The 23560-nt window shown below is 45.5% G+C and overlaps 1 protein-coding gene across 1 annotated transcript; it reads right to left on the bottom strand.

The window, feature by feature from the left end:
* Positions 1-19265: 19265 nt before the first annotated feature.
* Positions 19266-22591, bottom strand: LOC308325039 (zinc finger and BTB domain-containing protein 14-like). The gene is made up of 2 exons (XM_080777418.1): positions 22504-22591; positions 19266-21386 (listed from the first exon to the last, which is right to left on the bottom strand). The coding sequence occupies exon 2, from the start codon at positions 21360-21362 to the stop codon at positions 20175-20177; it is 1188 nt and encodes a 395-aa protein (XP_080633544.1). The 5' UTR covers positions 21363-21386; positions 22504-22591; the 3' UTR covers positions 19266-20174.
* Positions 22592-23560: the final 969 nt, after the last annotated feature.

The following is a 23560-nucleotide window of genomic DNA, read 5'->3' as shown; positions in this document are numbered from 1 at the left end:
TCAGAGCCAGGTTACAGGGGGGATCATCTGTTGAAGATATTTCCTTACAAAGTGGACATTCCTTTATTTCCTTATGTGTCCACCATTCCTGCAGGCAGGCTTTACAGTAGCTGTGGCTACACGACAGAACAACAGGATGTTTGAAAACGTCACGACACACAGGACAAGCAAAGTCCTCTTCTGAAAATGACAACTGGAAAGCCATTAAGTCTCTGAGTGATGCTACAAACGCAATACGGGTCAGTCAGTTGTGGTAACACCCCCTCCTCTAGTATGTTCCCCGTATGTTTACTTTCACCCGGAGTTCTGGTTCTGGCTAAAGTCTCCACTTGGCTGATAGAGTCAGCAGCAGCTGACTTATATCTAGAAATAGACCAAATTGTCAAGGACGTCATGGTGACGTCACTGCAGATGTGTCTTCATCTCTGGGTCAGTTTTGGGTCACTTCCGCCCGCCCCGGAAGTGATAGCCTAGCCGTCCATATTTGAGCCAGATTCTCATTCCAGGCTATGCATCGCCGTGGAATGGTTTCAGTTTAGTGATCAAAGTTTAGACTTTTATAAGGTCTCCAAGATCGCAGTTTGTCTCATTTTGAGGAGAAAAGGGACTATTAATTAAGCGTGCGCGCCGGATCTGTGTGGAGGCTGTCTAACATAGCAAAAATGTTTTTTATTTATTTATTATTCTTAAATTTTTATCCCACAATTTTGTAACCCAGTTTTCTTTTCACCCAGTGCCAATTATCTAATGTAATCCTGGGCGCTACACTTCCTCTGCCAACCTGGGGGGGCAGCGGACTGACCTCATGCCTCCTTCTATGCATGAGGAGTCCAAGCTGCTTCTTTTCACCTGACAGGGGGGAGTTTTCCCGGCCGGACGTAGCGCGTGGAAGGGACACGTTATTCCGACCAGTTCCTTTTCCCCTCCATCAGGTGCCCCGGCTGGCCAGGGGGAGGTAGTTTTAGAGACCAGGATTACTGCATGTTTTTGTGAGGGTATCTACCCTAGGGGACACGGGGAGAACATGCAAACTCCACAGGAAGGCCCTTTCGCCAACCCCGCCTCAGGTATGGGCACTGATGACGCGGAGGAGGGAACACGCCGCCAGTGCCCACAGCGTCCCCAGCGGGAATCGAACCCAGGACCTTCTAGCTGTGAGGCGACAGCACTACCAACTGTGCCACCGTGCCCCCAAATTATTTTTTAATTACTCGATTAAAATAAATGAAAGAAAGACGAGGTCCCTCGTCTTGGCATAGGCGGGTCATGGAGAGAAAAGCGAGGCCCCACGTTCTTGGCATCCTTTGTGTTAGGATATTTATTTTAAGTGAAATATATTTATTATACATTCTAATAGTATAACAGAGCTCTTTAGCCTGTGCTGTCACAGTGTGAAGATCTGTTCTGAAGGCCAGATACTGACTGCGACGGAGAAATCTGTTTCTGACCTTAAAAGAAAACCTCCGGCATTCCTCATTCTGAGTTGGACCACCCAAAAAGACCCCAGCTCCTGCTTTATCCCTCCACCCAACCACCAGCACCATCCTCCCACCCTCCCTCCCTCCACTCACACCACAGCACCATCCTCCCACCCTCCCTCCACTCACACCACAGCACCATCCTCCCACCCTCCCTCCACTCACACCACAGCCGCCCCCTTCCATCTCGGGTTACAAGGCATTGCTGTTCTCCAAAAGAAAAATGTCACAATAAGTGGAACTTGAACTTCAAAAGGCTCTTAATCTGAAGTAGCCCAAGTTTAATCGTGTGCATCTGTTCCACAGTGCTGGACACTTGTGACCCTGCTTAGAGTCTCTGCCTCACCAAGCAGTAAACACTAGCCTAAATGCTTTGCCCCGGGCGATTGCAACAAAACACAAAAAAAAATGTATTACGACTCAAATGTTTGGAGATATAGAAGCTGCTGATGATGTCATGTTGTGTCCAGAGCATTGAAAAGTTGCTGAAGGTTCATATTCTTTCCGGAAAGTCCTTATCTGATTTCATCAGACCACTATATGAAAACGTGTTTTTTTTTTGCCGCCTTATAGGAATTCAATATTAACATCCACAGAAACAGTAAAAGGTTTTCATTTAACAGCGAAGAATGTACAAATGGAACCAAATGGACCATACCAAATGGAACATCGCAAGTCCATTTGGATCCATTTGTACACTCTTCAGAGTAAAATAAAAACATGGTATTTTACTATGCTGTTATTTTGTCCTTCCTCGCCTGCAGTTACGTAATTAAAAAAATAGAAACAAAGTTTTATAAGAGCAGCTACTTCTGTCAAAGAAACATCAAAGTATGTAAAAAAGAATTGTTATTCCCATAACTTGTTGGAAGTTATGTTCCAACTTCCAGCCACTTCATTGTTTTGATCACTGTAACACATTGGCTGCATTGCGATGGTTTCTGATTCACACGCAACTCCAAAACAAGTTCAGACCAAAATAGTCTGAATGACTTTGATCATTCTGAAGTAGGCAACAAGTTCAATGGTTATGGTTTCACACGCGCGCGCGCGCACACACACACACACACACACACACACACACACACACACACACACACACACACGCTCAAAACCACAGATGTCTAAAACAAGTTCAGATCTGAAAACCTCTCAGTGCCTTAATCGTGGAAAAACATTGTCACGAAAATTCCCTTATTTGTTTTATTCATCGTACAAATTCCTCCGTGTATCTGCAGTCTTTGGGGAGCATATAGGATGATCGTTGCCCCGATATCCTTTGAGGTTTGAAAGCTCAGGCTACGTTATATTAGTTGCTTCCACATCTACCAGATGTTCTGTCGTGGCACACACACACACACACACACACACACACACACACACAGACACACACACACACACACACTATGAGTATACACTGTCTATGACACACAGTAGCAAGAGTCTGCTAACTCCAGTAACAGGCAACATTCGATTTCTCCCAAATTTGGTGTAATGACAGATCCGACCCCCATCCCAACTTGTCTGCATTCCGCACGGTGGGACAGAGGTACAAAAACATTGCCTATCAGGTTTCATCTCCTGCACCAGCTTGCCAGGGCAGATAGCAGGCCAGCAACATGTGGCCTGCCCTTGAAGGCTACCAGAAACCACATGTGTGAATCCCCCTCGACCCCCTTTCAAACTCTCTCACACACACACACACGCACGCACGCACGCACGCACACGCACACGCACACGCACACGCACACGCACACACACACACACACACACTCAACCTGTGTCACTGGAGAGCGACGATTAGGGGGAAGCCAAAATCAAAGGTACAAATCTTGAAAATTAAAGGACTGGCGGAACAGCCATCTTTTCCTCTCTCTCTCTCACTCTCTCTCTCTCTCTGTCAGGAATGCTTTTCATTAGAGGGCCTTCTCAATGGGAACCAGCGACCCACAGACACAGACTGGAGTGGGCGTTACGCCTCTCATAGCCTCTTTAGAAAAATGAAACACAAGGAGGAAAAAAAAGAGAGAACGGTTCAAAACCCTTAATGTTTTCAGTGTGTCTGAATGGGATTTCCTCTGCTGTGGATGCAACATGTAATGCTACGACAGTGTGGCCCAGTGTGTGTCTGTGTACATGTGTGTACAAACGTGTGTGTGTGTGTGTGTGTGTGTACCTGCGTGCGTGCGTGCGAGCGTGCGAGTGTAACTAGAACATCAGCCAGGTTCCTCGTCACATCCATTGAAGTCCCACTCCAACTGATGATGAATGGAAAGAAAGAAACTAAAATGTTAACTCTTATTTTGATACAAATACACCGACTTATATCTGTTAAAAGCTTAAGATTTATGATAACTGGAAATATTACCTGGCAAATAATAAATCATGCACATACAAATCATACCAACAGAGCCATTCCATATAAAATGTAGCATATAGAGTTATATGAGATCCTATATGAGAGTGAAAGCTCTGCGACTAGAAATAGGAGAGACATGAGCTAAGTTGTACAGTGGTACGTTTTAAATCATCATGTTCACATTATGGCACACATTTTGGAAGGATGTATTAAATGTACAGTATACACATACAGTATCTTCCTTGTGAACATCTTTTTAGTCTAAGTAGAGTATAGTAAACTGAATCGGTGCCCTCGCTTCTGAAGGCGTTTCTTTTGGATTGCCATGGGAGGAAAGTGTAACGGTGTGTAACAGGGTATACACTGCAAAATCCTCAGCCTTAATCTATCCATTTGTAACTCTGAGAGTGTAGAAACAATGCTTTATGTATACACCACTCAGGGTTTTACTGTGTAGGTGAGTGGAGTCACGTTGGGGCCGCCAATTAATCATCGGCCCTGTCAATGGCAGCCAGGAAACACTAGAGATCACAGGGCTGCTATCACACTGTGTGTGTGTGTGTGTGTGTGTGTGTGTGTGTGTGTGTGTGTGTGTGTGTGTGTGTGTGTGTGTGTGTGTGTGTGTGTGCATGCGGCTGTGCATGTATGTGGGACTGTGAGTGAATGGCATGCGTGTGTGTGCGCGCACGAGTGGACATTTGAGGTGCCCCAAATACATTTCAGGTGCCCCAAATATAGAGCAGATCTGTTGCACATGCAGTGTGTACTGTGTGTATAATTGTGTATACATGTAAATGAGCTTAATATGTGCTTGTGAGTACTGAGTATGAACATACAGTATCATGCGTGCATGCGTGTGTGTGTGTGTGTGTGTGTGTGTGTGTGTGTGTGTGTGTGTGTGTGTGTGTGCGTGCGTGCAAGCCTGTAAGTACATGCCTGGGAGTTGGTGGGAGACCTCCGTGCACGTGCACATACACACGCAGGGATCATCCATTTTCTTTTCATCACTTGCCTTGAGCTTGGGTCCTTAACCCACATGGGCTTATCAAAGCTGGTAAATGATTCACCGGGGGGTTGGGGGGGGTCACTCAATCACTGCGGTTTCACTCTGCTTTCAGAACGCCAGGCTGACAGCCAGTCGACAGGGTGGTGTCCAGGGCTGCCAGATTCTGTGAGATAAGCAAGACAGTTCTACGAAAACAAGCCCAAAACAAGTGAGTGTAGGCTGCATGATCACACACACACACACACACACACACACACACACACACACACACACACACACACACACACACACACACACACACACACACACACACACACACACACACACACACACAGCGGAACCACTTTAAGTCTTTAACCCTATATAATACAATGGCTATTTGAAAATAGCCAATCTACAAGCTCCCAACGTGTGGTAATGTTGTACGCTGCATGAGCTTATAAATCTGCTATTTTCAAACCCATCTTGAAGAAAAGAAAAAGTGGAATGTTTGTTGCATGGGGCCAAATGGGGGGATCCCTGGCACCAAATATTTTCAGATGGGGGTCTGCGGACAAATACATATTAATTGGGGACGGGTCCTTGACATGAAAAGGGTTGAGAACCACTGGTTTAAAAAAACATTAGGATGCAAGACCAAATAAGCAACTACACTTTAGAAAAAAGACCCCCAAAACTGCAACCAATACAAGCAACAATAGTCCAAAGTCGTTTACTTATGATGAGCAGACATGGCAACACTTTAGCGGTGTCATAGGTGTGTGTACACTGCAGGGACAGGCATGTGCTAAGTGAGTGTGTGTGTATAGAATTAAAGATCAGCGCCGTATCCTGTTTACATTCACGCCGGGCCACTCCCATGCGGGCTGTTATCGTTTCTTTGTGTTTGTGTTTCATTTCAAGCATTAACCACATTACCCCCCCCCCCCCCCCCCCCCACACACACACACACACACACACACACAAACACAGGCCTGATATATATACATGATACTGACCATGATACTGACCACGATACTGACATGATACTGACCATGATACTGACATGATACTGACATGGTACTGAACGTAACATATTTTGACGTGGAAGTAACTAAGTGGAACACGATGTTTGAAGTTGCATCGTGTGCTCTAACTGCATGGCGTTAGTGTTTTATGGCATTATTTGTAAAAAGCAATTCTTTGGAGCAAGTCGTTGGAGTGACAGGTGTGTCGGGAAAGACTAAGCGAGGGCCCCAGCCCAACGAAGGCCCCAGCGTACTGAAAGAAAGAACTCCCGCACAGCTGTCTTGAAATGCAATTAAAAAGCTTTAATGGCAATAACTACGTTTCCGACATAAGGTTAAGGGCCACTATTTGTATCTATTTAGTGTCTCATCACAGATGGATACGATACGATAGATAGATAGATAGATAGATAGATAGATAGATAGATAGATAGATAGATAGATAGATAGATAGATAGATAGATAGATAGATAGATAGATAGATAGATAGATAGATAGGTCACCGACAGCGGTATATCTACGGCTCACAGCTCTGTGCAACACACGCACACACCTGTTCCCCTTTGCACAGGCGCTCTGTTTTGTGCTGAAATAGCAACTGTCTTCTTTCGGTCGTCGCCAAGCAATGACCTTCTCCCGGCGAGGCGTTTATGACAGCAGGTTGTGTTAGAGGCACTCGAGCTATGTGACCCCCCTCGACCTGCACTCTCAAGTGTAACAACAGTACCCTCGGTCATTCCTCCTGCCGAAAAGCCCCTCCGCGATGAGCCCTAAGAGCCGGATGTACAATTTAGTCGTGTGGCGGTGTTGCGCAGTGAAAATAGCAGATCTGCAAGCTCAAGGCGTGACACGGCTGCGACACGGCGCAAGCTTGTAGATCGCCTATTTTCACTGCACGACGCCGCACACACAGAGCAAAAGCATGTCAAGCCCTTAAGCCTCAGTTTGAAATCCTAGACTGTGAGAAGATGGCGGACAAAATGTCCACTTCTTCATCCCTCTGAGGAGTTTAAAGGGTCTTTAGAGGCCTAGCTTGAAGTGTAAAGACCTCCAAAGCACTTCTGGACTGATGGTGATAAATGCAGCCTCAGATAATTTGCAGAGAAGCGTGTAACGGGCCACGGCTGCAAGCTGCTGTGATGATGATCACATATCTCTGTAGCCTACTACTCTTTGTACTATTTGTGGTCGTTCAGCCGGTTGGCACACTAACGCCTGGAAAATTAGGACCTATCTTATGAAACATCAGCTTGACAGAGTAACGTCTTAATGGCTGCTGCCAAACTACAGCTTTTACGTTATGTCGAGTATCTGTGTGCCAGATCTGCGAGTTCAAAGGTTTTGCCCTCAAGTGTCGTGACCACGAGACGATGTTTCTGAGACAAGCCATCCGCTGCTTGTGGGCTTAGAGTAAAAATATGATGTAACTGTTCACAATCACGCGGCGCTAAACGCTTGACTGAATACCTGCAGACCTGTTTTTGATTGTTATTAATATTTGATTCCCAGACGTATCTGAGACAGATCATAGTTCCTGTGCAAGTATTTTGAGACAAAGCATACCATATCTCCAAGGTCCCTCCCTGTCAGTCCGTTTGTGCGTCGGCCTGACTTTAAGCAGGACAGGAGAGCTCAAAATGTTATTGGATTTGCGCAGAACCTTTGTGGAAAGCCTGGTCATGGGCCAAGGAAGAACTGATTAACTTTTGATTGGCCAAAGGGGGGCTTGTTGGTATAAAGGCCTATTATTTCGAATGAATTGATGCAATAACACAAATCTTTGATGAAATGTTTGCCATGCGGGGCAAGGAAGAAATGATTAACTTTTCACGATCGGCGATCGAATTTCTAGTTGCGAATGTTTCTAAAGGAGGCCTTGTGGGTTATGATCCGACTCGGGCCACACCCACTTTCAGTTTTTGTAACCGGTCCAAATGTATTTCCATTTTTCAAAAACTATTACATTGGAGAGGTATGTTGCCAAATGTACTCCCCTTCAAACTGAACTGAACAATCTTTATATGGGCTATATTACTTCTTTGTCTGGCAGAGCATTCAGTAGGATAGACGCAGAATAACGTCATCTGGTGTCTTCCTTCATTTATCACTAAACTGTTATTCTACCATGTAACATAAATCCCATGAGGAACTGTACACTTTTCACGTATATCTACATTACATCTGTTTCTCCAACATATATATATATATATATATATATATATATTAAAAATATTCTTCTGTGATATGGATCTCCCTGGATCTGAAATAAAGCATTGATTGATATATATATATCAATCATCTCAATCAATGCTTTATTTATTATATATTATATATACACACACACACACACACACACACACACACACACACACACACACACACACACACACACACACACACACACACACACACACACACACACACACACACACACACACACACACACACACACACACACACACACACACACACACACACACACACACACACACACACACACACACACACACACACACACACACACACACACACACCCACACCCGGGCCATCAAAAGTAGCAGATCTACAAGCTCAAAACGATTCGCAATGTCGATTCGCACTGCATTTCGAGTTTGTAGATCTGATGCTTTGTGTGACGCTTCAGAATGAACGATCAAGCATTCATTTACAAAAAAAACTAAACTAAATAACAACCCACAAAAAGCCGGAGAGACAAAAATATGGAGATAAAAGCTTTCTGCCCGACAGCAACGGCAAATTCATAAAGACAAATACTCATGTGTATATTAGTGATATACAACAAACCATGACACTTCCACGTTTCCAAAAGGCCAAAAGGGGACATCATGGTAATGACGGCACTGCAACGCTTGGACATGCTGCCTCTCTGCTCTGCTGAGAACACTTTCTAGTTTGAACAACTTTAAACCGGGCATCCTTATTTTGGGCCTATAATAAGGCTTATAATATAGCCAAATAATAGCAGATCTTCAAGCTCACAACACGTCACCTCACATCAAGCTTTGTGAGCTTGCAGATCGGATATTTCCACTATTCGACATGCAGCAATGTATATGGCAGGGGCCCAAGTAAGCCCATAAAGTGATTATAATGATGTTATTTCTTGAAATCGTCCGATCTTCGATGCTTAAATGGTTCACTTGAAAACATGCGGTGGAATGATTCCAGCATTGCATTTTTTCTCCTCACCCGATTGCAGTCGCTGTGTGACAAGGCATCCAGTGTTCGCTGTGCAGATCAGAGGGGCTGGGATGAGGACACAGCTGCTGATAGCACTGGCTCTGGACCGATATGAGTCATGCACCACAGGATGAGAAAGCTGGGGGCTGGAGGACAAGTTTACAGTTTCCCATTCACTCAGCACAGTCCCACCACGTCACCTTCTTCAATCCCCAGGCTCTGTCTCTGCCCAAAGCTGAAGAGAATGTAAGCCATATTGCTTGATAGGTCAAAGTAAAACGTGTGTGTGTGTGTGTGTGTGTGTGTGTATAATACACACACTCGACACCCAGCATTTCCCAGGTTATTGCGTGGGTGAAATATATAGGGTCTCTCTCCGAATCCCTCGCATTCTCTCCCCTCCCTCTCCATATCTCACCCTGTACTGAGAGATCTCACACACACACACACACACACACACACACACACACACACACACACACACACACACACACACACACACACACCAGCAGCAGCAGCAGCAGCAGCAAGACTAGCGTCTGTCACAAAATATTTGCCACAAATAAAAATCTGGTCTAACCAATTCCATCCTAGCATACCAGGCCTCCCCTCAGCAACCAAGATTAAACCTAGGATTAGTGGAGCAAAAGCCAGATCAGACAGAAAAGACCAGTATATGAGACCATCACCAAACCCAGACCACATTGTCCAAAATGTAAGGCACCCTGCAGAGGGCATCCGCCACTACATTCTCAATCCCCAAGTTGATAGCTACAATGTCCAGTCAAAATTTGAACACGGTCAACCTGAAAAGCCTGGGTGGCAGCTCCCCTCCCATTTAACCGGGACTGCGCATCGAAAGCCCCACACCGAATCAATCCAGTGTCGCCCAAGAGGCCAAGACCAACCTCCCTCCCCAACCGACCCATTATGTCAGAAGGAAGGGGGGAAACAGAACACGGTCTCCCAGCCATGCCGGCCTGGTGAGACAAATCTCATACTTGAGTTTGGGTAATATACCAAATCTACACCTCCCAGCTATCTACAGCCTGGCAGAAACAACACTCCGTGAAACAACACTGGTGAAGACCACTCCTGCCACATATTCACTCACTGACCTAAAGCTTCCATACATGGAGCTCTCCAAGTCAGCTACAACAGCCCTACTTTAGGTACTGACAATACTAGACCACACTGTAATGAATGCCGCAATTTCAATATAACCAGCAACCAAAATACTTAAACCAAACAAGCACTTCCTCCAACCACTGTGACCAGCCTTAACAATCCATGCAGGCTTCAAACCAAAACAGGAAATCACACTTTACCTGCTCAAAAAATGTCACAGCCAAACCAAATCCATCTAAAATAACCCAAGTTCAAATACGAGCCCCCATTTTGTCATGACCTGGCTCTAGGCCATAACAAAAAGGAGGAAGGACACGGCTTTTAAAAGTGCACAAAGTAATATTTATTTCAATATAAACAACTTAATCATGTGGGGTGTGTTAATCAGTGAAATCAGTAGTGTAGGTGAGACTGGTGAGTGGATGTGTGGCAAATGTAGTGTGGGGTGTTGAATGGTGCAAACCAAAGGACAAACTAAACTAAAACAGGGAGAGAGAAACTAGAGCACACTGGAAATACTGGCCAGGTGCTCCCAATGTACTGATTGGCACCCAATTCCCTAGCTCTGGTCCATAACCTTCTACTGCTTCGATTCTGCCCTTTCAGTTTTAAAGCAATAAAGTTTTTGCTACTCACCAAAACAAAGGCGGGTTGTGTCATTAGAAAGCCTACTTTCCTTAGTGGACACACTCTGAGCCCCCCACCACACGTACAGTATAAACGGTACTTTTTGGCCAAAAGGGGATTTTGTTTCCACCGGGAAAAAAATTACTTTTAGTTACTCCAATACCGATATTGCCCAGAGAACTGCCTCATAGAGAATAGTTTTCCTCCGGTGAAAAGAAATCCCTTTCTGGCCAAAAAGTACAGTTTATACGTGTGGTGGGGGGGTTGGGCACTGGCCTACATGGAAGGATGCAAGTTGGAAATGCATGCCCCACCCAGTTATTATGTCTGTGTTCCTTTTATGGCCATATGGAGTTATTTATCAGACATGCCCAAATATGGAGCCTATGCAGAACAGGCCAGCTCCATGGAGATCTGTCCGGAGCCTGTGCAGAGGCTGGTCCTGGATAACCGGCGATCTGACGGCCTTGACACCGGGCACTGCACTCCATGTGGTGGTGTGGAACACGTGTGTCAAATTTGAAGTCGGTGGGACAAACAGATCTCGTACGTACGTACACACAGAGACGTGGTGCATTTATATTAGGATATATAACTAACAATTCCAGGACAGAAATGTTAGTTTCTGTTAGAATGTCACATCTAGCTATCTATATATTCTATAGGATAATGTATCATAGTCAGTCATAGGTTTTGTATTTTGCAAGAATATAGGATATACTGTATTCTATTTCTAATTTCTAATTCTAATTCTATTTTGTAATGTCCATTTTGTTCTCTCTATTAAAATAGATTATTGATACCTTAAAAAGAGTTATATACCTGAGACATGTATCAAATTACCCTGGACACATGCCTCTAATGATGAGTCAATATTTTCCGGGACTCCGGGTGCAAGTACCCCCCGAGTGTCAGGCATAAATGGAACAGAGGGGCCCTCTCATAAACCCAGACCTCTGTCTGGCTGCCTGACTTCAAAGCTCACCTCCTCCACAGTCTGACACAGACAGGACAGGACATACCCAGGCCCAGGCATTCAGAGATCCAACCGATACCTTTAATCATTTATTTTCCCACAGCATGAGGGGAGAGACGGTGACGTTGTCCGATTAAACACAAAAACAAGGAAAGCACTCCGGGAGATGTGGACTGAGAAAACAAACCAATGTTAATTGATATCTGGTCACCTGCTGTGGGAGAAGAGAAGACGAGGCTCTCCACTCTCCTGCCTATACATCTAAACCTTGGAGGAAACCCTTCATGTTCAGCCTTCTGACGTTTGGCTGCATGTCCAATTTATGAATTTGTACAGATCCATTTGGTTATGTTTAGTGTCTGGATAGCTCAGCACTTGCCTTTGGACCACAAGCTTCTAGGTTTGATCCCGATTCCCGCGGCCACGGGCACCAGCAACTCAGCGTATGAGTGGTGCAATAAGTACTGGGAGCTGATGGTAGGTGTTGCGCTCCAACTCAGGAATCCGCCTAGCCGCATTGAAATGCCCATGGCCTCCTATAGCGTTCTCAGCTGATACCTACAAAAAGCCACTCCGAGCTACTTACTTACTTACTCTGTTTGTCAGGATCCTACAGTGTAGTCATGTTGCAGACTTCCCACAGTAGACCTATACCTGTAGAAAACCTGGTTTCTATTTTGAATATGAAACCACTGCTACCTGGACTAGAGCCTGCCTATTGCTGTACTTCGTTACTGTTCAAATGCCAAATAAATTAGCCTAGTCTCAGCAGTCGCTACAAGTTAGAATGAGACATGGTCATGCTCATACTGTATAAACCATCAAGTATTCCAAGAAGCACTTTTAATACATCTTGGTTTCCGAGCAGAATATTGTTTTTGGAGCGATTGAACACTGATTGTCTCCAGACCGGATACACAACCTGGCAAAAGAGAATTGATCTACAGTCTAAGGTCTGAACTTAAGAGAGTGAACTCACATTAACATCGATGTCAAGTGAAATTTAGTGCTGCATTTATTTTATTTTCCCTTTCTGTTCTTGTCACGAAGTGCTTTGAAAACTAGTTTCAAACAAACCATAACAGATAGGACATGAGCATCAATCGAATACTGTGTGTATCCCCTTCTTACAGAGAGACCACACATTTGATGCTAGATGAAAATAGCACATTTTAAAACTTGAAAGTCTCCCTAATCTGCGGCAAATGCAATAGTCTGATCTACAGGCCCACCACAAATGAACTGACACCAAACAATGACTCGACAATGACTGACTTGGGAACAAGATTAATATACACAAGAGGACTGATTACACATGAGAAACAGCTGGGCGAGACAAGAACAAAGAACCAAGAAAACTAGACCAGGTAACAATCAGAAATAACTAAAGGCACAAAAGTCTGTGACTGTGACAGTTTTATCATTAAACATAACAGCAAATGTGTCAATTTTCTCTCAAGTACCCTATGCGTAGTCCTAAGAAACACTGGTGTAGACTAGAGAGTATACCCTGGGGGACACCAGTCAACTAAGTACTGTATACAGGGAAATGTTTCTTTGTTTTCCACTGCAAAACGTGTTGCGGTGGTCATGCAACTTGGGGCAATACATTTGCCTCAGCAGCACTTCTAATCGCCAGGGAGGGTGAAGAGGAGGAGAGCCCTTCCCCTAATGAGGCAGGACTGGAGCTGATTACTGAGACGATTTGGAAGTGGATCTGACTCTTCCAAGAAGCTTTCAAGTGAAATGCAATGTGGGTAATTTTGTGTGTCGTGCGAGTAAATCAGAGCTGTCTACACAGAGCATGAGAATCTTTCGCAACAGACCCCAGTGTGAGGTGGTGGTGGCAGATGTTGGAGTACAGTGGAAGGTCAAGAACCCAGTGCATTAATGAGACTGGTTAAATGTCCCATCGGGGAGTCCTCCATCACACATCATTCATCCCAGTGACACTGTTTTATCCCTTGCTGGATTTATCTGATGCTTAAATGTATACATACTATCTCTAGAGGCAAACTTTGTTTAGAAAAACGAATTAGTGCCAGCTGAATACAATGCTTGGCATCAACTATTAGGCCTAGTATTTTAACCACGTAAACCCGGGTGTCCTTCTGAATTTTGGACATGCTTGTCTTTGTCTAAATCTCATAAAACCTTATCTAAAATAGCTAATTTACATGCTGAGACTTCATTGTGAGCTTGCATATTAATCGGCTTGTATATCATTTTCAAATAGATGAAGTATAGAACAATATATGGGCTTACGTGGTTAAGATATAGGCCTACAAAGTTGTTATTGGAGAATATTGATTATGTTTTTAATGTCACATACTAAACAGTCTCTTAGATTTGTTTTTAATAGTTTAGTCAACTAGAATTTTGTTTTCACAGGTATCTGTAACATATTATAGTTACTGTTACTTGCTACTCTGTTTGCTCTATTGTCATTATAATATAAATAATCGCCTCATGCCCCCAACCTCAGGGAGGAACCAGCGTCCTTAGATCCGTCAGCGAGCGGGGGAATTTCATTAGACTTCAGACCTACATGAGTGGAGCCTGATAAGAGCAATGAAAGAGAGGAGAGGAGAAGAGAGGAGAGGCAGAGTGAGAGACGGTGCACAGCAGGGTAACAGTGTGTGCTGTGTTTGGCCAAGGACAGCACCCCAGTTGTTATCTGTGATTGGTGTTGAGGAGTGGAGGGCAGAGGAGAAGGGGAGGTGAGAGGAGAGAAGACGAGAAGAGATAGGGGAGGAGGAGAAATGAGAGGAGAGTATGCCGTGCACTGGGGGAAGATTAGGATAGAGGAGAGACGAGAGGAGGTGGGAAGGAGAGGACAGAAGTGCAGAGGGGGGGGGCAGGGTGGTGACAGAGGAGCAGTGGCGTGTGAGTTATGGCTGATTTATACTGTACTGTCGCGTGCCGTGAATACCAGATCTACAAGCTCACAATAGGGCTTTAGAGGGGGAACTGTGAGATTCTCTGTGGCACCCCGCTGAGAATGGAACAACATGATGGCAATCTCTCAGCTGTAACATCTGGCCATGAGGTCTATGAACAATGAGAGTGCGCAGATAGCGGGTTGCGAGGGGCGGGGGCTCTCGTGTCCTGTGTGTGCCGTATGTGGAGATGGCCCGATAACCCTTGCTTTGCCGTGCCTGAAGAGAGATCTTTTAACCACTATTTAGGTCAACGCCACGCAGGTCAACAAAGGCATACCTTGTGTGTGGACAACACTGGGTCATGGTTAATAAAGGTGCTTCTCTGTGCTCTAACCATGGGAACGAGAAGGACAACGGACAGATAGGAGGGTTCCAGAGTTTCCAGGTGATGAGAGAGAGAGAGAAAAGAAACTCCAGTCAAATTCCTCTGAGAGTGACGACACTCTCTCTTCAGTTAATATGACATTCACTCTGAGGACTCAATGGGGATTAGATGCTCTGTGTCAAATTAGTGTTCAAATCTTTGGCAGTTAATATGATAATGTTTCTCTCTTTCTTTCGGTTTAAGTTGCCTTAAGAGAGAAAATCATGAAGAGAGAGAGAGAGAGAGAGAGAGAGAGAGAGAGAGAGAGATAAACTGCCGACCATATAATCGCAACCTGCCCCTTATACAGACCACCCTCGGACGCCAGCCTCTTCGACCTAGGACCAGAGATGCGGGCATGGCTACACGACGAGTTGGACCTCTGACGTGACACGAAAGAAGAGAGAGAGAGAGAGAGAGAGAGAGAGAGAGAGAGAGAGAGAGGGAGAGAGAGTGAGACCCTCATCCACAAGTCATAAGCAGGCAACAATACATTTCCAGATGGAGCTTAAAGTGAGGACAACATCACTGAGGCTGTGCTACAATGCGGATGTCAATGAGACTGATTAAAAGCTATTTACATTTGGAAGACAAATGGGCTTCTGGGCCTTTCATGCTGTGGCCCCTATTTCACATGCAATTGTTTGTATACACTTATGTTATTCTCCCTGAGTGTGTGACTGTGTGTGTGTGGGCGTGCATGTGCACACGCGCGTGTGTTTGCGCGTGTGTGTGTGTGAGAGAGAGAGAGAGAGAGAGAGAGAGAGAGAGAGAGAGAGAGAGAGAGAGAGAGAGAGAGAGAGAGAGAGAGAGAGAGAGATGAGATGAATGTAATTAAAGTTTTTTTTTAATTAGACGCTACTCTTTTCTGGGAAGCCTGTGGCAGTGCTGGGTGGAGCCAGAGGGGAGGCAGGAGGTTTTTGCGGTCTGGCTGAGAGAACCACGCCGGGGCGAGTAATGGAAACCGGGTGTTCACCACGCGCACACGCACACACACACACACACACACACACACACACACACACACACACACACATGCATGCATGAAACTATGCACTCACATGCACGCGCACGCATGCACTCACACACACACACACACACACACACTCAAAGTAATGTTATGTACAAACGCACACATACTGTACATGCAAAAACAATACGCAGAGTCGCAGACATTCAAACATTGTCATGTACACACAGAGAATACTCTCTCACACACGCACACATATTGTGTGTGTGTGTGTGCGTGTGTGTGCGTGCATGTGTGAGAGAGTGTACGCACGTACGTGCAGATGCACAGACTGATGAGAGGTAAACATCCCCCCGTACGCACGTGCACGCACAGCACACACACACAGACAGTGTCACTCATTAAGACAAACATGCATGCACGGGCGCACAGACATCCCTCCTCGTGCACACGCACGTGCACGCGCATCACACAAACACACATCCCCCACAGCTCTGATGTATGCACACACCTCATGCACTCAGTCGTGTCTACCTGCACGATAGAATAAATAAATAAAATAAATAACCATGATGTGCACAATACATATGGTGTGCACGGCACTGCACGCACATGCAGGCTCCTGCACAGTGCACACATACAGAAATGGGCACTGACACAATTATAAGCCCAATGACACATACTCTGTGCTGATGCACAATTTACATGCACATGCACGAATGAACCGAATGCACGCACATAGGTGCATGCATGAATGCACGCTCACTCTCACTCACTGCCTACGCACTCTCTCTCTCTCTCTCCCTCTCTCTCTCTCACACACACACACACACACACGCACGCACACCCAAAGCCCTCGTCATTATGGATGCACAGAACAGTGAGCACATGGACACATGCGAATGGCAGGCACGCACACACGCACATGCATGAATGCACACTCGCACTCCCCACCCCCATGTCATTACACATGCATACACACGCACACATGCGTGCACATCCATATAAATGCGCTTAAGCACATGCCTGGGCGAGTACACAGCACATACGCACACACACACACACACACACACACACAAAGCCCTCATCAGTGATCACACAAATCCCCTGGCGCACACCACACGCAGTCACGCACACACACAGGCAACATAATTCATGCACGCACTGACGCACATCCACCCCCCCCCACACAGTCACACACACGCACAACACAAATACAAGGCAGTCACGGCACAAAGAAGGCACACCAACAGAATAAACCCAGAGACAAAGCTTACACGCTTGCACAGCAGCACCGATCCATCCCTTCCACCACCCGTCAGTCTGATACAAAACCCAGACCCTGCATCATTTACTGGGCCTCACGCAGCAGCGAGGGCCAGGAAATGCAGAAAACAGATTTTTGGGCATCTATGTGACACCAATGAAGCAAAAGGCCCGCCTTTTCCATTACGACACTGACGTGAGTTTTCCACAAAGCCGTTTTACCCCAAAATTATAGGCGATCAAGCCCCCCTTAACAGTTAAGAATATATCATTATCACATAGGCATACAGGCAGCATAAGAGGATGGACTATTGGCCCCGGGGACAAATGGCATTAAAAAAATAAAAATGGTTAAAATGGATTTATGTCCGGTGTGCTGCTGTCACCGGCGACAAGAGCAATGCTACTGTGAAAAGCCTTATCCCGTACTGGCTCAGCACCCAGCACTTTCCACCGGTGGAGTCAGATGTATGTAAATGTATGGAAAGCATCCAGGTGTGATAGTGCATAAATTTAGCGCAGGCACGCCATATGTGCTTTTAACTGAGCTCGGCTTACATTCAAAGGGAGGAATAAAACACCCCCAGTACCTCTCCATTCAATAAACGTCTATATTCCAACAGGCTCATGCTCATCAGTGGTTCGTTTTGGACCGGCACTATCTACATAAGCTGCTCCAAATTGGCCAGCAACAGGTCAATCACTATGCACAGGGCACCATCTAGTGTTGCAGTATGGGAAAGTATTCCCTTCGCACGACAGCAGACATGTTAACTGGGTTTAAGTCAACATTACAGCAAAGCATGTGTCTGCACAAGTGCACATTGCATGTGTAACGATCGGGTAATTAAACCATAAAGTATTAAAATAGCCAATCTCATCTAAATATGAAAATAGCCAATCTACAAATTCACAACACGTCATGTGAGCATGTAGATCGGATATTTTCACTATATGCCACATGGAGTATTTTTGTTGTTGAAAATGACAAAGATTTGTGTGCTGGAATAGACCTAAAACAGACTGGACAAAACCAAGGGGCAGCAGGATTTAGGAGGGTGGGGTGGGGACTGTGCACCAGATGTGATTGTTTGCATAGGCCAGGCCAATAAACAAAACCAAGTTGCTGCATTCTTTGTGTCAAAGCAAGAGGAGAATTTGAACTCAGGGTGAACTAGATGCTTGACTCCTACACTACAGTATATCCATTGGATTATCCTTACTTAGCCTGTGAGCATTTGATCATGTTATCTTAATAGCAGACAGAGACCCAACACAATTATTTAATGCTAAACATTTGCATTTCAGAGTTTCTTTACAATTGTGATTTAAAATGTATATGGTTGTCATGTACAACCACACAGCCCCTCCTGGGCAAGACTTTTTTTTTTTTACCAAGTTTAGTTTGAAAATAATGAATTAGAAACCATGTTCTTGTTGTTAATTGTGGGACAAAATATTAATTTATATTCTTAAAGACCCAGATGAGATTTGGAGCTAAATTAGGAATAAGGGTGGAGGCATACAAGCTCCATGGTACACAAGATGATCCCTAAAGCCTACTTACTTCACAGCATGCATAGCTGAAAATAACCCATTTTTAAGTGAAAAATGCCTTATTGACAAGATTTTCCGCAAGAGGCACTGTTGCATAACAAACATTGCATTGCCATAACTCATTGACAGAGGTTATCTATATGGCAGCTGCTGCCTCAGACACACAAACACACACACACCTGACTCTTGAAAGATGACCTGGAGATTGTTGGGTGTGGCAGCGCAACCACAAACCACATCACCACAGATGAGCCAGTGTGATGTAACCAAATGGACCCTTTGGTTACATCTGTACACACTCAAAGAGTTCAGGATTTTAATGTGTGATATGAACCTACTTATATGTACCATCGCCGTAAAAAAACAAATAATTAGCGAAAAAAGTACAACGCAGCAAATGGTGTTTATTGTCAAAGTGTAGGAGTAGGACAATGTTATATGTGCATATTTAATTATTGTGTATTCTAATTGTGCAACAATCTAAGCTACAGTATATACAGACATCTATCATTAACTGTTGATAGCTGGATGACAGTTATACTGTATAACAGTAAATCTAGTTGGCCAGTTGCTTGGGCAGGACAGTCTCTGTGAGACAATCTTTTGAGGGCCCAAGACTTTGGTATCATCTGTTTGTCAAATGCAAAAATGGTGACTCTTACTCGTACAGTGTAATATCAATCAATACAACTAAACACATCCATTAAAAACATCCACATGAATATAGTCAACGCAACAAATGTTATGCAGAAAAATCTTTTTTTTTCTTCTTTTTTTTGTCTTGCCCCCCGCCCCCCTTACCCTAACATGTCGTTCTTAAAATTTCATCAAAGGTTAAACAAAACATTTAAATGTTACATATCCCATAAAAGTAAAAGAGAATAATGTTATGAGGATCCCCTGTCTAGATAGCAAATGATGCTGTTGTGAAAAATATACGTATAGTAGAGTGAACTAAACATTTACAGGATTTTACAGGCGGAGAGAAAAAAAAAAAAGAGAACATCCTCTTGACATAATTCTTTAGAATAATAATACAGCCCCACAGTCTTATGAACATGCTATGATCTGTCGTTACTCACTCCGATCATTGTCCGTGTGACACCAGGCTACGCAGCCTGTCACAGGGTTGTGGTTGTGTGTGCGCGGGTGTGTGCATACATTTACCCGTCTCATGTACAGGTACGATGGATATATGGATGTATGCATGTGTGTGTGTATGTCATATCAGTGTGGTGGTTGTCTCATCAGTGTATGCGTTTGTGTTTAGCGGTTGTGTCCTGCAGACAACGATCACAAGTTCTCCGAGTTATGCGAATGTGGTCCGGTCTCCATTTTCCAGTCTCTCTGGTCTCCAGTGGCTTCTGCTTGCTGGCCGCCTTGCTGGGAGGCAGCGGGGGACAGGGACATGTTTCTGCGGGGGTTGCCGCTGTGCATGGTGTTCCAGTGGCGCTTCAGATCCGAGGCTTTGATGAAGGCCTTGTCGCAGGAGCCGCAGTTGAAGGGCCTCTCGCCCCGGTGCTGCCGCTCGTGGTCTTTCAGGTGGGACTTGTGCTTGAAGGCCTTTTCGCACATTTGGCAGCCGAAGGGTCTCTCGTTGCTGTGCACACGCTCATGCCTCTTCAGGTCGGGCCCCCGTATGAACGCCTTGCCGCACACGACACAGCGGTGGGGCTTGAAGCCGGAGTGGATCTTTAGATGCTCTTTGAGGTGTGCGGCGGTGGTGAAGGCCTTGGGGCAGTGCTCGCAGCCATAGGGCCGGTTGGCGGTGAGGAGACGCTCCTTCTTGGCGTTGGGGTCCAGGATCTTCCCAGGCGTCTGGCAGGAGGAGCCGTGGTCGCGGTGGCCGTAGAGCAGGTACTCCAGCTTCATGTCGCTGGAGGACGAGGAGCTCCAGTGGCCGTGCTGGTCCTTGCCCATGTTGGTGGTGCTGTAGTTGTGCGGCTGGTTGTTGACATGGGAGCCCCCGGGGCCCGACATGTTGTCCATGCCCTGGTCGTAGAAGCTGTTCTTCCTCACCTCCTCCATGGCGAGCTCCTTCAAGATGGCGTCCTGGGCGCGCATGCCGTGGTCACCAGGCGCCTGGTTCTCTCGGGTCTTCATGTTGGTCAGCTCGCGCTTCTGCGTGCACAGGTTGTCCAGGAAGTTGATGCCTAGTATCTGGCCCGACGACATCATCATGTTGATGTCCTTCTTGCGGACGGCGAGGCGCGCCGTGTACATGTAGTTGAGCACCTCCTCGAAGATGTCTGAGCGGATGAAGTCCAGCTCCACGATGGAGTTGTCCTCGTCGCTCTGTTTCTTAAACAGCTTCTTGAAGTAGTTGCTGCAGGCGGCCAGCACGCAGCGGTGGGCGCGGAACTCGATGTTCTCCACCACCACCACGATGTCGCAGTGCTCGCCCTCCATTCGCTGTTGATTCAGCATCTTTAGGAACGTTGCTTTATGATCATAGTCGATATATCTCAGCAAGTCAGACATAGCGACGTCTGAGAGGGGGTCAATCTTTACAAAACAAGGAGGGGGGGGGATTCATTATTTTATTTCAGTTATTTTAGTTATTATTTTAGTCAGAATCTGAATTAGCAAGATTAGCAAACATCAGAACTAATCATAATGAGCGGTTCCCACTATATTCACATTATAATCCAGGCTAAAGGGTGCACAAGCTAAAATGCCTTTGTGTGTGATAATGTTATTGCCTGTCGCGTTTCTTTTATTTATATTCTTTGTACGCATTGCAATGGACCAGAGTCCACCAATAAAGATGTAATTGAACAGCAGTAGTCATAAATGGAAGCTATCACAATCCAAATAGAATGCTAGTGTTTGTTGTGCTAAAACCCAATACCGGTAGTTAGTTTGCAATGGCATTATATATTTTTTTATTTACGTCATCGTCTTTTTGTTTATATTTCGTTTTCCAGAGATAATTTTCGTACAGTATCATCGGAAACGGTCATCACCTGCCAAACTAAAAGTGGGTGGAGCGCGAGCGCTAGGCTAAATTAGCATGCTAATTATGTTAATGTATACATATTAAGTATGCAACGCGCATATACTTTCAAGGCGAATGAAAAAAACAAAAAAACAAAACATATTTGCTCGAGTCGTTGTGCGTGCGGAGCGCATTCGACGACGGCGGCGGTGCGCGACGCGTCGGAAAGCAGAGAGTAAACAAAAGTGGCTAATTCAGTCATGCAGAAATCCTATGGAGCGAAGAGAGGGAGAAAAAAATAGGCCCGACAAACGCGAGAAAAAAAAATCGCCAATAAAACACGGAAAATAAGCCGGGGGACGCGCTGCTAAAATAAAACGGCGACCGCGATGCGTTAACACGGCTCGCGCCCGGCGGTTTGCGTTCCGGTTGGCGTCGCGTGCGAAGAGAGAGAATAACCTTTAGCAGAAAGAATCTTTCACATTTCACTGCGCCCAGCCATTTTGGTATCAAGCAGCTCGAGCGCTCCGCCGCTTGGGCATGTTTCTGTTAGCCGTTTCTGAATGCATCCGACCGCCCAAAACCGACGTTTTACCCGTCGATAAAACGCGCAAAAGGACCGTAATCTGTTTTCCGACGTCGAATCGAAGTTAAAAGGGAGAATTGGAATGGTTTTTTAAATACCTTGGAAGCCAGGGTGGAATCCTTGGTGTTGTCACGCAAGGCAGGCGAGTCGACGACGAGGATCCAGATCCACACACAGAACTGTCGTTTTTCCTCTTCCTCCTCTTGTTGTGACTGCCTGGGGAGGCGGTGGAGGAAACGCCGCGCCGCTCCGCCGCCCCCTGCAGGACCGGAGCGGCACGTCGGCTGCCTCCACCCCCAGCCCTAGCCTTGGATCAAGACTATCATAGATGTATTAGGATTAGGCAATTTTTTGTAATCGGCTACTTCAGCCCACCCGGCCACCCCAGCCCGAGTTCATGCTTAGTGGTGCTCAAGCTGTTGAATTCCAAGGACTCTCCAATAACTGAGGATGTACAAATGGAACCAAAAGGTCCATTTATATAGTATATACTCTCTTGTGTTCACACTGGCAGATACAAAAGATACAAAGCTACACATCATATTTGTAGCTGAAATTGAACCTTTTTTTGTAGCTCCTCTTGTAGAAACTACAAACTTGTTCCTGTTCGCAGATGACTCAGCACTGCTGGTCTCGGACAGGAACAAACTGCAGGTTGAAAAGGCCCTCAGCTCTGAACTCGGTAGAATCTGCACTAAGCGAGGCAGATGGCTTCTTGGTTAGAGTGGGTGACAATATCATCACACATAAAGATGAAATTACCTACCTAGGTTCCATCCTGGAGGCTAATCTTTCCGGTGATAAAATGGCCACCAACGTATTAAAAAAAATGAACCAAAGAACAAGATTCCTTTACAGGATCTCCTCACTGGTCAACAAAAACACCTTGAAGACCCTAACAGGAGCCCTCGTACAAGGCTCCAGACTTACCAAAACAAACTGGTCAGGCTCCTACTTGGCCTCACCCCCCGAACCCACCTCACCCCTGCCCACTTTGATAGGCTGGAATGGCTTAGGGTCGACGACAGAGTACAGCATCTGGCAATGGGTCTGGTCCACAAGATTCGATACACCACCAAGATACCCATGTACCTGTCTAAATACTTCCTTAATGTTAACAAAGTCCACACCCACAACACCAGAGGGAGTGCAACC

This window comes from Protomyctophum bolini (genome assembly GCF_963924005.1).
Source record: "Protomyctophum bolini genome assembly, chromosome: 12".
Lineage (NCBI taxonomy): Eukaryota > Metazoa > Chordata > Actinopteri > Myctophiformes > Myctophidae > Protomyctophum > Protomyctophum bolini.
Note: the sequence above shows the minus strand (reverse complement) of the source record. Positions and strands in the feature narration are given on the sequence as shown.

What these genes read in the sequence shown, in the direction of transcription:
- LOC308325039 (XM_080777418.1), bottom strand. Translation starts at nt 21,362, where the DNA reads ATGTCTGACTTGCTGAGATATATCGACTATGATCATAAAGCAACGTTC.